The sequence below is a fragment of the Dermacentor andersoni genome, chromosome 4 (assembly GCF_023375885.2).
Source record: "Dermacentor andersoni chromosome 4, qqDerAnde1_hic_scaffold, whole genome shotgun sequence".
Classification (NCBI taxonomy): Eukaryota; Metazoa; Arthropoda; class Arachnida; order Ixodida; family Ixodidae; genus Dermacentor; species Dermacentor andersoni.
Window position 1 is genome coordinate 5,668,426 of NC_092817.1, and position 14,063 is coordinate 5,682,488.

Genomic DNA, 14,063 nt, shown 5'->3' on the forward strand with positions numbered 1-14,063 from the left:
CTCCGTAGGCGTCGCCGCCGCTAGGAGGCGGCTATCAGAAGTTCAGAGCTGGCAGACCAGCTCTGGGCCGTCCGGCAAGCCGAAGATGCCGCTCGAGTCCAAGAACTTCGAGCCGTCACCTGAGGCCACCACATCAAGAACTGCCGGACTATTATTTACTAAAGTTTCTTCTTCTTCTTCTTCTTTCTTATTCCTCCTGGTTGTCTATCTGCACTTTGAATTACCCTGTACTTGGTTGCCAAATTCCTTGACCTCTTCCTCCATTCTGTCTCCACGATTTTTACGTACAGATACTTGTGCACTTTAGCTGTCCATTTCTTTTGATAGATGTTCCTGAGTCTTCCTTCAAAACTAATTTTGCCCAACCCATGTTTCCCTGCACTGCCTGATTTGCGGTTTTACCGTGGGCTCCCAAAGACAACCAGCCCACCGATATTTGGCTAACTTTCAATCCAAACAATATATCCAATTTTAGGCACAGAATGAGATTTGCGAATGCTAGCGCTGGCACCATGACTCCTTTCCAGATCGCATATACCACTTGATATTTATTGTGGCCCCAAGGTGCCCCACGTTTCATTATTGTGGCATTGCACTTCCCTTTTATTTTCAGGTTATCATGGTGCGTGCTTGAGTAAATCTTTTCTTCGTTTATGTATACGCCGAGTTACTTATATTGCTTGACATGGGTATGACTTGCTGTTAAATCGACACCACGTAGTTACTCCGCTCTTCATTAAAGATCATAATTCCCGATTTTTCTGTGCTAAATACAAGGCCTAGGCTTGTCGTTGCGTTGTCACATATATTGGCCAGTGTCTAAACCACACATATGGGCCACTGTCTATTACTGAAGGGGCCCTCGCAGCGCCCAGTGTCCCAGTGCTTGAACGCTCAAATCCAAGCACTGGAACACTGAATATGGCAGATCAGTTCTGCAATGCCGCAAGGTGGAGGAAGTATTATGGAAGTTGTCGTGAAAGTTGCTTCGAGTTTTCATTTAATTCGCCTTCGCGCTGAGATCTGCTAGCTTCCTGGTTATCTCAGCCGGCAGAACGACCACAACGGAAAGGCGCTGGTTCCGGGCCTGAGTCCCCGACCAGGACGAATTTTTCCTCAAATCCGAAGCTTTCCTTCTTTTTCTTTGTAGTTTCGTGGTACTTTCAGGTGGACGGCAATCACCACTTTCATGAAATTTCCTACAGCTTGCGTTGCGGGATTCTGCAGAGCCGATTTGCCCTGTATTCACTGTATATAGCGCACCTGTAAGCTGATACTCATAATTTTATCCTGATACTCTTTCCCTAGTTTCTTTACCTCCTTTTTTTCTTTCTCTCCTTTTGTAATTTCCCTCCTTTTACTTTAACTTCTTTGCAGTGCGCCTCGAATAAGTAATCATAGGAGACGTAGGTATAAAGCTATATATACAAAACGAGAAAAACACACGAGCCATCTTGCTGTGTTCAAGAGAAGCGTGATAGCGGGTACCTCATGTTCAATTCGATTACTAGAGCTAGGTGGCGTCTCTGTTCTTTGTTGGGCAAAGAGCACCATGTCATCATTATAACCATGTGTGACTCAGCTCCCTGCCTTTTATATGTAAAGCTACAAGTTCTTGTGAAAGCTGTGTCTTGTATCTTCCTATGTCTATTGTTCCAATTAACTCGTCGAATAAATTCGTAAGACTGTCACTCATGCAAACATAATTACTTTGAAGTCGTCGCGTCAGCTTACCGCACAAAAGTCCATTGGAGACTTGGCCTCTTTCGCAGACAGATTTTATTGAGTGCGCTGCTTCGACAAGCAAGGCATCCGGCAGCAGTTCGGACACAGTACTATTCACAGCTTCCGTCGATGCTTCCTCAAGAATCGCTGAAAGCGCCGCTTCTTGAGCTGTGCTAGGGTGAAAAAGGCTGGCGTTCTTGCAATGCTAAGTAATGAAAAAAAAAAAGAAACAGTACAGTCAGTAATTCGCAACTATCAATGCCGTAGAAACCGCAGCCGATACCCAAATACAGTCCCCATTTTAATTCATACAGGCATGCAGCTGTGATGAAACTTGACTATCCAAACGGTATCCATACAAAAAATAAACACGAGAGGCAGCAACGCGCTTCGCATTCCGCAACTACTGATCCTACTAATGAAGAGCTTCAGTTTGGAAGCGCGAAACCAAAATACGGACGGGGAGGGCACAACCTTATAGCACTTGTGTCGTCTCCTGCCAGTCAGGGGAATATTGTATATGTGAGTAGTTTTCTTCAGTTTATGCTCTCTTATTGTCGTTTTACTCCCCTGCCACTAACTCCCATTGCTGACCACTGTTCAGGTGTCAGCAGGTTGCGCTCAAGACAGTTACTGCGGCCACTCGTAATTTTCTTAGTTCACTTACTTTTAGCTTATTTATATAACCATTAATTCAAATAAGCAACTAATTACTGCACTTGCCATGCCTGTGTGCTCATGACTGAGACACAAGCCGCCATATGAAGGTAGTACGGACATAATATTTCTGACTTTCTCTTTCTTTAATTTCAATACAGACCCCAGGAGATGTACTGGCAAGACAGTGTACCCTAAATAACTTTCTACAATAGTTTTTCTGCGAATCAGTTCCTGTTCTCGTTTTTCGGGAGGTGCATGTGCCGAGGTGTCGTGACACATAAAATGGTCACATGGGCGTTTGGGAAGCCTTGGCACTGGCTCCCGCGCTGGTCGTATTATGCCGCTACACGTGCCCTTGCGATGTGTCTCACCGTCCGTGGAAGCACAAGCTTGGTGCAAACAGTCGCTCAAAGCGATCGATCGATCGAGGCTCTTGTACGGCAGCGACCATCACAATGTCACAATGGGCCTACTACTACTCGTTACAATGGGCCTACTACTACTACTACTCGACTACTACTCGTTTCCGACAGTCCCGGACAACCCGAGCCGGTGCTTTGAACCTGTGAGGGTTGCGTGTGCAGAGCTTCGGGTAGTCCTGTACAGTCTGAGACGTCAAATAGAAGAAGCCCAGCGACTCACCTCGCAAGCTTCCACCAAGTGCGTTGCGTTAAAGTCGCCACCAAAAGGAATCGTGAAGAAGATCCTGAGGTCGAACTCGTCGTCCGACTGGCTTCTGGCGATGCGGACGCCGGTGTCCCTCCGCTGCACCCTGGGAACATTGTCCAGCGGCGTCTTGGCGTCGCACGCGATGTGCACGTTGTCGACCGTGCAGCCCTGACTGGCTTCGCACATGCCAGGGAACCGCTTCAGCTTCTTGGACAACCGTTCGAAGAACCTTTTTTTGAGCTCAGCCTTGCGCTTCTCGCTTATCTGGCAGGAGTTCGTAGCAAACTTGAAATCCACGGTAAAGTCGGTCTTCTTGCTCCTTGAAGAAACTGCGTCAAAGAAACGTGAAGAGCATTTGCTAAATAACAATTATATCTATCTATCTATCTATCTATCTATCTATCTATCTATCTATCTATCTATCTATCTATCTATCTATCTATCTATCTATCTATCTATCTATCTATCTATCTATCTATCTATCTATCTATCTATCTATCTATCTATCTATCTATCTATCTATCTATGTATATATATATATATATATATATATATATATATATATATATATATATATATACGGTAGCCACAGTTTAAAAATATGCCGATACATTCTAAGACGACGCGATCAAGTGCATGTCGCTGAAGAGTGTACGAGTCACAGTATTTTTTGTATTCTGCCTAATTGCATAATTAGTAAATATTAATTAACCAACTTCTGAAGCAACGAAGTCAGGCGAAATATTCGAATCAGAAAGTTGTAGAGCGCTTTGCAAAACGCCCGATTAGGCAGTTGTAACTTTCATCTATTAGGCATTAGTGTTCTTCCGCTTACTGCATATGCACGCGAAATAATAAAAAAAAATACCACGTGACATGGCCGCTAGTGCGTCACGATTGGAGCACTCGCAAACGTTTCTTGCACAAACGAACATAGCATCTAGCCGCGTGTGCTACCGCTTAAAAGGCGACAGGGCAGTGACGCCATCGTTAGCTGTGCGATTTATGCCACCGATGTGCTTCCCTCGCGACGGTTCACGATAGCGATAAGCAGGCGCTGTGTATGTATATATTGTCACGTGTCTTCAAAGAGTACTCGCGACATTTAATGCTGACAACTGGTACCGAAACACACGGCGGTGGGACCGTGCTATCGAGCGGGCGGGGGTAGCACGCGCTTCTTCCGTCTTGTTCTTCTTGCCTATTCTTTTGGACTGTGCCCACTACTGCAGGCGGAATTTTCTCCCTCAGTCGAAAAGGCAATCGGCTCGATGATGAAGAAGTGGCGTAAGAAAAAGAGGGGGCAAGGAAACATGGTCAAGGCAGATGCTCGCGCAAAGAACACCGTCACAGCGGCAGGAAAGCCACAAGTACAGCAGTGGCGAAGCATGACATGCTGAGTCTCAAGAACCGGATAGGTAACCGCATTAGCTGCAAATATGAGCACAAAATAAAAAATGAATAAATGAAGAAAAAATATAATGATCACGAACGCGCAACATGTGGCTTCACGCGTACGACGTGAACGGTGTCCGGGCTAGGTTGTTGTCTTCGCTATGTTTGAGCCGCACTGTGCGGAACGACTTCGTAGTTCAGGTTGCTAATGCGGCGCAGTACTTTGTATGGGCCAAAATACCGGCAGAGCAACTTTTCACTAAGGCCGCGGCGGCGAACGGGAGTCCACACCCACACTTGGGCGCCGGGGTTGTAGCATACCTGTCCGTGGCAGATGTTATAACGCCGTTCACCTGCATGCTGCTGACCGATGTGCAGCCGCGCAAGCTGGCGAGCTTCCTCAGCGTGCTGAGCAAATACTTCGGCGTCAGCAGCTAGGCGCTCGTCGTATTGACACAACAGCATAGCGTCCAGCATCGTGTGAACTTCGCGCCCGTAAAGGAGACGAAACGGCATAAAGCGCGTGGTTTATTGTACGGCGGGACGTATTGTACGCGAAGGTCACGTAAGGCAAAATATGATCCCATGTTTTGTGCTGGACATCAATATACATAGAGATCATGTCCGTGATGGTCTTGTTTAGTCGCTCCGTAAGTCCGTTGGGCTGCGGATGGTAAGGAGTCGTCTTTAGATGCCTGGTGTTTCGTGCATGAGCTGTGCTGTGAACGCCGTCCCTCTGTCTGTGATTACAGTGGACGGGGCGCTATGGCGCAATACAATGTGGCACGTGTAGAACTGCGCGACCTCAGATGGGAGTACCTCTGTCTCGGCATAGCGGGTTAAATATTCAGTCGCGACAATCACCCACTTCTTGCCGTCAGTCGAGAGAGGAAAAGGCCCAAGAATGTCGAAGCCGACTTGGTCGAATGGCTTACGAGGTCGTTCAATAGGTTGCAATAACGCGACAGGCTTCATGGGCGAGCGAGCGAGCGAGCTAGGCAACTTTGCAAGGAATGCCTGCAGAACGATTAGCCTTCTCTGTAAGGGAGGCGTCACCGTGACCCGACCATGACGTCTTCCCGGCGTGTGGCACCTCTACTCCGGCCGTGGCCACACTACTCCCTTACAGACAAGTATGCTATATCTGCTGCCAGCAAGGTCATCAGTCAGATGTCTGCCCGACTGCCGAGGCCAAGGCTTGCAAGCAGTGTGGCGAACAAAATCCAATGGAGCAGCGCCCAGTGCAGTCCCAAGTGCCTGATCTGTGGGGGCGACCACGTGACAGGCACCCGGGACTGTAAGCAGCGCCTCAAGACGGCCGAGGAGCTGCGGGGGAGACCGACTCAAAAAGGCCAGCGGCGCAGCCGGAGCCGAAGCCGGAGCCGAGCACGGAGGCCACGTTGGTTCGGGGAGGAAGACTCGGACCAGGGCCAGGGCGGCGGTGGCAGCGGACACAAATCACGGAGCCGAAGCCGCAATCGGAGCAGGAGCCAGAGTCGAGACGCGATCAGAGACGAATCCTACCCTCCCTTGGCGAAGCAGACCGGCGGCCCGGGCCAGCGGCAGGGGCAGCAGCAGCAACTTCAGAAGAGCAGCGGAGTCAAGGTGAGCTGGGGAGCGGGCCCTCCCAAATCGCTAGCCCTGCCAAAACAACAACATGCAGGCAAACTACGATAGAATCATAGAGGAAAACAAGGCGCTAAAGCGAGAGCTAGAGCTCAGCCGTGAGGAGACGCGCCAGCTTAAGAAAAGAATTGACGACCGAATAAGGGAGATGCAATGGCAAAGGCAGGCAGGGTGTTCGCCCGTCAGGTCGCCGCCGCCGCCGGCTGAGCAGCCCGCACAACAGCAACAGTCAGAAGAGCAGAGCTTCAAAGGTGAAGCGCTCAATTTCATGGCAGCTATGCAGAACCAAGTTCAACAAATACAGCAGAAGGTAGCGCTGCAAGATCAGAGCTTCCGTAATTACGTGAAGAGTCAGAACACCCAGAAAACCATTAACTATGCCAGAGATAGGCTATATAACGAAAGAAGATTTGGATCAGAAGCCCAAGGGACAAATGCTAGTAACTCCGCAACATGGCAGGACAAAACCAATTAGAGATATGGCAATGGAACTGCAGGGGTTTCAGGCGCAAGCAGGGACTCCTGCAGCAATTCATTTATACCAAAGGCACACCACCTGATATAATTATGCTTCAAGAAACTAATTGCACACTCATGCTGCGAGGGTACAAGTGCCAAGAGAGCGGACGAACCGCAATCCTCGTTAGCAACAAAATTATAGCCATAGCCCATGACGAGATTGAGGATACAGTGATTGAACAGGTAATAACAGAGGTTATACCTAAGAAGAAAAGGAAAGCCAGGAGCACCTTCATAGTAAACCTATACAGCCCCCCAAGGCAGAAGAAAGCAGATTTCATTAAGCTCTTCGCCGGGGCGAGCAAGCTGGCCGGGCAGAACACCCTAATTATAGCGGGAGATTTTAACGCTAAGAGTCTGAGTTGGGGCTACCCCAAAGACGAAAGGAAGGGGCGAAATATCTGTGTAGCTGCAGAGAGCATCAGATGCGAGCTCCTTACGGATGAGAATCAACCAACTAGACAGGGTAACAGCGTTAGCCCAGACACGTGTCCCGACCTAACCTTCGTCAAAGGAGCAAAGCAAGTGGAATGGGAGAACCCGCTAAAAACCTTGGCAGTGACCATCACATTATAAGAATAAGCACCGCAGCAGAAAATGTCAAGAGGAAGATCGGCACAGCTCGCCTCACGGATTGGGACGCCTTTAGACACCACTGCCGGCAGCTGGAGGGCAACATCACCTCGATAGGGGAGGGGTGCCAACAACTTAAACAAATACAGGAATTGTATACCAAGGAGGTACATCGAACCGAACAAACACCAGAGGTAGACAAGCGGCTACTCAAGCTATGGGAGGCAAGACGCGGTCTCACCAGAAGGTGGAAAAGGCAGAAATTCAATAAGAAGTTACAGAAGAAAATAGCTGCGGCAACACTCCAAGCAGAAGAGTACGCAACACACCTAGCCAGGCAAGGGTGGCAACAGTTCAGCACCTCGCTGAATGGGACACTCAGCACGGCTAAAACATGGCGTATTCATAAGGCTCTAATGGACCCTACCAAGACTAAAGCAGAAAGCGGCAAAGCAATTCAAAGGCTAGTGCACCAATATCAGGGAACAGACGAGCAGCTCCTCGATGAAGTCAGAACCAAATGCTACGGCACTGACGAACCCAAAGGATATGAAGGAGATTATCTCGGAGAAGAAAACTCACATATGGACAAGCCTATCACCAGAGAGGAAGTCACCGCGGCAATGAGAGCCATCACGAAAAACACAGCGGCAGGAGCAGATCGAATTACAAACTCTCTCATAAGGAACCTAAGCGATGAGCCAGTAGATCAGCTGACTGCCTACCTCAACAAGCTTTGGAAAGAAGGAAAGATACCAGGCGAGTGGAAACATGCCGTAGTAGTCATGATTCCCAAACCAGGCAAGAAGCTGCAGATCGAGAATCTCAGACCAATCTCCCTCACTTCTTGCCTGGGAAAACTATACGAGAGGATCGTCACGAAACGCATCTAGCAACACCTAGAAAACAAGAGGCTCTACCCAGACACCATGTTCGGCTAACAGGGAGAACCTCTCGACGCAGGACGTGCTTCTGCAACTTAAAGAAGAGGTCCTGGAGACAATGTTCAAGAATGGAGAAAACGTAGTCATGGCACTTGATATAAAAGGTTCTTTTGACAACGTCAGCCACGCCGCTATAATAGAGGGGCTAAATAACACCAACTGCGGGAGAAGAATCCGTGACTATGTCAAAGACTTCCTGACCAACAGAACGGCCACAGTGGGACTAGGGGAGTTGAGGAGTGATGTCTTCACCACCCCAAGCAAAGGCACACCCCAAGGCTCGGTCATCTCGCCCATACTCTTTAATGTGGTGATGATCGGCCTAGCAGAGAGACTCAGCAGAATCCAGAGCATCCAGAACGCGATGTACGCAGACGACCTCACGGTCTGGGTGAACCATGAATCCCTGGGAGAGAAACAGGAGAAGCTACAACAAGTAGCAAACTGCGTAGAAAGATACGTGAAGGAAAGAGGACTAGCCTGCTCTACAGAGAAGTCTGAGCTACTGAGGGTAGGAAGACACCCCACTGATGCACCACTCGAGGTGAAACTGGATGGGCAATACATCCAAGAGAGGAACATGATAAGAGTCCTGGGAATGTGGCTACAAGCAAGCAGGAAATGCAGCCACACACTCAGCCTGCTCAGCAAGTCGGCTGAACAGGTAGGGAGAATGATAACCAGTCTCCCACCGAAGGCATGGGATGAAAGAAGACGACACGCTAAAGCTCGTCAGAAGCCTCATAGTCAGCAGGGTAATCTACTCGCTGCCATACCACCTCATGATCAGGAGCGAAACGGAACAAGCAGAGACAATCCTGCGGAAGGCCTACAAGACGGCACTTCACCTACCAAGAAACACACCGAACGACAAGCTGCTACAGCTAGGGATTAGCAACACCTTCGCCGAACTGGCAGAAGCACAGCTTGGAACACAGTTTCACCGACTCAGACACGGCTACGGGAAGAGCGCTCCTGACAAGGTTAGGTCGCGACCCAAGGAGGCATCTCGATCGATCCGCCAATATACCCGACGAGATCCGTAAGACCCTGCAGGTCAATCCCATTCCGAAAAACATGGATCCAAATCTCCACGCGGCCAGAAGGCAGGCGCGGGCAGACTATGTGGAAAGGCATTTAGCCAAGCTAGAAAACACGGTTTTCACGGATGCAACACTGTATCCATGGAATAGACACACTAATTCTATTAAGGCAGCTTCGGTAGTGGTTGATAACGCAGGCAAGCTAATCACCTGCGCAACTACACGTAGCGACAGGATAGTGGAAACGGAGGAAGTCGCTCTTGCGTTGGCAGCGGTTGAGAGCTATCGAAAAGACAATTCAATGGCCATTTTAACGGATTCAAAATAGACATGCAGGAACTACACAAAGGATAGAATCTGCAGGGCTGCCTTAGCTATCCTCCGCAAGGCAGAACACCTCAGACACACCGCAACCCACAAGCTAATCTGGATTCCGGCACACACGGGGATAGAAGGAAATGAAAGGGCAGATAGCTTGGCTCGCGAGATGACGTACCGAGTCGAGCGGCCACACGCCCTGGGACAGCACTTCACCGTGGAGATCGGCTATTCGGAGTTACTAAATTACCACAGAGGCAATAGAATTAGATACTCCCCGCCACACAAAGCCTTAACACAGCAAGAAGCAGCTAGTTGGCGGAGGCTGCAAACGGGAACCTTCTCTAACTTACATATACTTAGCAAGATGTATTCTACACAATTTAGGAACACTTGCCCGTGGTGCGCGGCCACCCCCACGCTTTACCACATAACCTGGGAGTGTAAACGTAACTACACATTCCACCAACACAAAACCCCGAGTGCGGAGCAGTGGGAGAGCCTCCTCACCAGCTGCGAGCTCGCCGCCCAGAGGGCAATGGTGCTGCACGCAAGCGAAGCAGCGCGGCTCAGTGGAGCCCTGGACTAGGGGCCCAACCCTGCTAAGAAGGTCAAGCGTCTGCAGCAATGAAGACGAAGACCGAACGCTAAACCCTTAATGGACAAAATAGTTTTCTCTCTCTCTCTCAGAGGTTGTCGTCGTTGCCTCCAGTGGCTGTGAAAATATGAGAATGAGAAGTCGCGTCTACTTGTCGCTCGTAGTGGTTCGATCGATGCTGAAGCGCTCTGTGCTGTGTGTTCCTTTTCGGTGTGTCTTGTCATAATGTTGCGCAATCCAACCTCTAATATACTGAAGCATCTTCTCCGTACTGACAGCCTCAGATAAAATTCGGCGACAGTCTTCGGAGGGCTCCGCACAAGACCAGGGAAGAGCTGCTCCTTCACTCCTCGCATTAGGTGACGCAGCTTCTAGTCAGCGCTCATTCCTGGCTCTGCTCGTCTGAAGAGGCGCGTCATGTCTACGATGAACGTGGTGACACTTTCATTGGGAAGCTGGACGCGGGCCTGTATCACGCGTTCTGCTTGTTCGCGGCGATCAGCACTGGCACAGGTGTTTAGGAGCTGACGGCGGAACTCACGCCACGGCCTCAGTTGGCACTCACGGTTTTGAAAGCACGTACGCGCGCCATGCTCCAGGCAAAAATACAAGTTTCTAAGTTTAGTCGTGTCGTCCCATTCGTTGTACTCGGCCACGCGCTCAAAGTCAGCGATCCAGTTTTCGACGTCTTCGAACACGTCGCCATGGGAGGACTTTGGAACCCGTGGGTTCTGAAGTGTGTAGCTGGTCGTCATCGTGCTATCCATACCAGTTGAGGTGGTTGCAATCGCTTTGTTGTCTTTCGGAGGCAGTCCCCTGATCCTACAGCTGGCCTGATGGACGGGAGTCTCGATTGGTGCTGCGTTGGCGGTTCCGCTTCCAAGACGGGTCTGCGGCATGAGTTAGAAATACCCCGCAACTCCACCACTTTGTCACGCGTCTTCAAAGAGGACTCGCGACGTTTAATGCAGACAGCTGGCTCTCGAAACACGCGGCGGTGTGCCCTGGCTATCGAGCGGGCGGCAGTAGCCCGCGCGCTTCTTCCGTTTTGCTCTACTTGCCTCGTCTCTTGCGCTGTGCTCACTACTGCAGGTGGCAATACATCATGAGAAGCCGAGAAGCACTGACACCAAGGACAACATAGGGGAAATTACTTGTGCTTAATAAATGAAATGAAGAAACGATAAGTTAATGGAAATTAAAGTGGATGAAAAGACAACTTGCCGCAGGTGGGAACCGAACCCGCAACCTTCGCATTTTGCGTGCGATGCTCTACCAATTGAGCTACCGCGGCGCTGTTTCCCCATCCACTTTCTTGGGTATTTATGTGTACTAGTAGAACCCCGGGAGTGTTAGCCAGCGCCACCACTCAGACCTTGGCGGCGGACGTGGAACGTCCTTGTTGCCGCAGGCGTCACGAGAACGTGATCTTTTTGGGTGAAGGCAACTGGTCAATAAACCCACATGTGCTACCTGAAGGCATCAATGTTATCAATGTTGCCGGATTCGAGATCCTCGTTATGTAATAAACGAGAAGAAAGGGGGTTAACCGAGGGCCCCTCGGTTAACCCCCTTTCTTCTCGTTTATATATATATATATATATATATATATATATATATATATATATATATATATATATATATATATATATATATATAAGGAGCTAACAAACAAGGACACCAGGGGATGCATAGGCGACATTACTTCTCTTTATTAATTGAACATCAGAAATGCGAAATTAATTGAAATGAAAACGGGTGAGAAAACAACTGGCTGCAGGTGGGTTACGAACCCACGTCTACGTATTGCGCGCGCGATACTCGTACCAATTGGGCTACGGTGCCCCCATTTTTATTCCACTTTGTATGGTATTTATGTTTATCTACTAGAATTAGCCCCGGGAGTGTTATCCAGCGCTACGCCTTGTCAGCGGATGTGGAACATCGTTTCTGCCTCAGGCGTAACCTGCGTACGTGAACTTTTTGGGTGAAAGCAACTGGTCAATAAACGCACACATCGTACCAGAACACATCAATGCTGCCGGATTTGAGACTACCAGGATTAGTTCAAGTAGGTAAACATAGACAACCAAGAAAGCGGATGGGAAAACGGCACTCCATTGGTCAGAGCATCGCACGCTTAATGCGAAGACGTGGGTGCGTATCCCGACTGCGGTCAGTTATTGGTTCATGCACTTCCATTTGAATGAATTTGTCATTTCTTGAGTTCAATTAATAAATACAAGTAATTTCCCATATCCTGTCCTTGGTGTCTTTGTTTGTTGGCTTGTCATATTAAACAAAAGCTTGTTTGTTGGCTTGTCATACTTACTAAAATCGGGCCCCTCGCGTTCGTTCCTTCTCGTTCATATACATATCTATACATATTTTGTGGCTACACTTTGGTCACGTACCATGGCTGTAAGGGCCTGAGTATAATAAATAGAGAACACTTCACTGGCGATTGAAATCACAAAAGTTCTTGGTGGCAACATTCATTGGATAACGTAGTATTTCGCTGAAGAAAATACCCTTTTCGCCTTTTTGCAACACACATGCCGGTCTGACTCTACCATGCAGGTTCCTAAAGCATCACCCGCAGTAATATCTTGAATATTCCTTTAATCACTGATTACTTTGCTAGAAGGTACGTTATGGGAAGTAACGTAATACATTATTGAAACAAGGCCTTCTACAAGTTGTTTTTCCTTCTTTGTTTCAAGGGTGCTACGTCTCAAAATAGCCCAAAAGGTTTCCTCCATAATCGAAAAATTTGTTTGTCCTGTTATTCAGGCAAACAAAGCAAAACAATACGGCGCTTAAACAATGCAGAATTGAGCATAAAGAATAGGAAACCAAAAGATAATTCTTAGGTGCCGCTGGTAATTCGTCCTTTCCATTCCTCTCGAAGTAATCCTGCAGGGAGAGTGCGGCTTCGAAGCAACCATCGAGCAATTGCACAACTTCTTACAGCAGGCTCGTTTGTTGCTCGTACGTTAAGTCGTGCGCAAAAATTACGAAAACTTAAGCAGCTCGGTATCCGCCGATTGGAAGGGAAGCTCGTACCAGCACAATCTGGCCACGGGAATCTGTGATTTTTCGAGAAAGTGCTCCAGTGTCCTCCCTGCTTTGTCTGCTTGCATCGATAGAGGGCGTCTGGCTTGAAGACGAACTCGTAGCCTTGATCGCAGTAAACACTGCAGAATTGACGCTCAGTCTCAGAGTCGCACGTCACGAAACCGTGTTTCGGCGGTGCAACATAAGGGCACTTGTAAGCTGCAAACGTAAGAGAAATACAGTAATGAATAAGAGCTGCCCCTTGGAAAATACGCTGGAGAGTTTCCAAATAATGCATTCGATATATTACGCTAAATCATGTGAGTTAGAGGGAGATATTGTATCCCACCCTGCCGTACAACATACGGCTGAGGACGAAAGCTTCGCAGTTGACGTCGTCCTGGTCCGGGGGATAGAAGCCGAGACCGCTGCCTTTCCGGGGCGGTTGCTCTTACCATATGAGCTAACCAGGACAACACGAAGCACATGAACACTAAATGTGGCATATCATTTCTGCGCTTGCACACTTGTTAGAAGCGAGAAAGGAAGGAAAGAGAGCGATGCGGTATTTAATCGAGGTGTCACCACAGAGAGTACACAGCCACTGAGAGCATCTGGAAAATAATCTACTATTGACAAAATACAAATTGGCCCTCTGTTAGTATTTGTAGTTACGGAGGAAAAAATTAAACATAACCTACCTACCAATACAGATAGCCGCTGACCCGACGACGACTTAATAGTATACACCACAATTTGACTGTGAACATCGCCATATGCAATGAAAATTGATTGGATCGGTTTGATTTTAGTTTAGTACTGTATACTTTGTAAGGCAGGAATAAAAAACACTGCTCTCCCACTCTATGAAGAAGGATGACCAGCGAAGCTGTGTATGTGTGCTCTTTAATGGCGAACTGCATGTCCGCCGCGGGT

At 48.5% G+C, this 14,063-nt stretch overlaps 1 protein-coding gene and 1 non-coding gene across 2 annotated transcripts in view; both read right to left on the minus strand.

The window, feature by feature from the left end:
* LOC126536037 (sushi, von Willebrand factor type A, EGF and pentraxin domain-containing protein 1-like) overlaps positions 1-14,063 on the minus strand; it is a 279,450-nt gene that overhangs the window by 170,978 nt on the left and 94,409 nt on the right. Inside the window, exons 12-14 of the mRNA XM_072287493.1 lie at positions 13,137-13,346; positions 3,028-3,383; positions 1,579-1,930 (exon numbers count right to left, since the gene is read on the minus strand). Coding sequence (XP_072143594.1) covers positions 1,579-1,930; positions 3,028-3,383; positions 13,137-13,346 — 918 coding nt within the window. The remainder of the gene's footprint in view (positions 1-1,578; positions 1,931-3,027; positions 3,384-13,136; positions 13,347-14,063) is intronic.
* TRNAL-CAA (transfer RNA leucine (anticodon CAA)) lies at positions 11,292-11,364 on the minus strand. The gene has a single exon. It is a non-coding gene; the product is annotated as a tRNA-Leu (tRNA).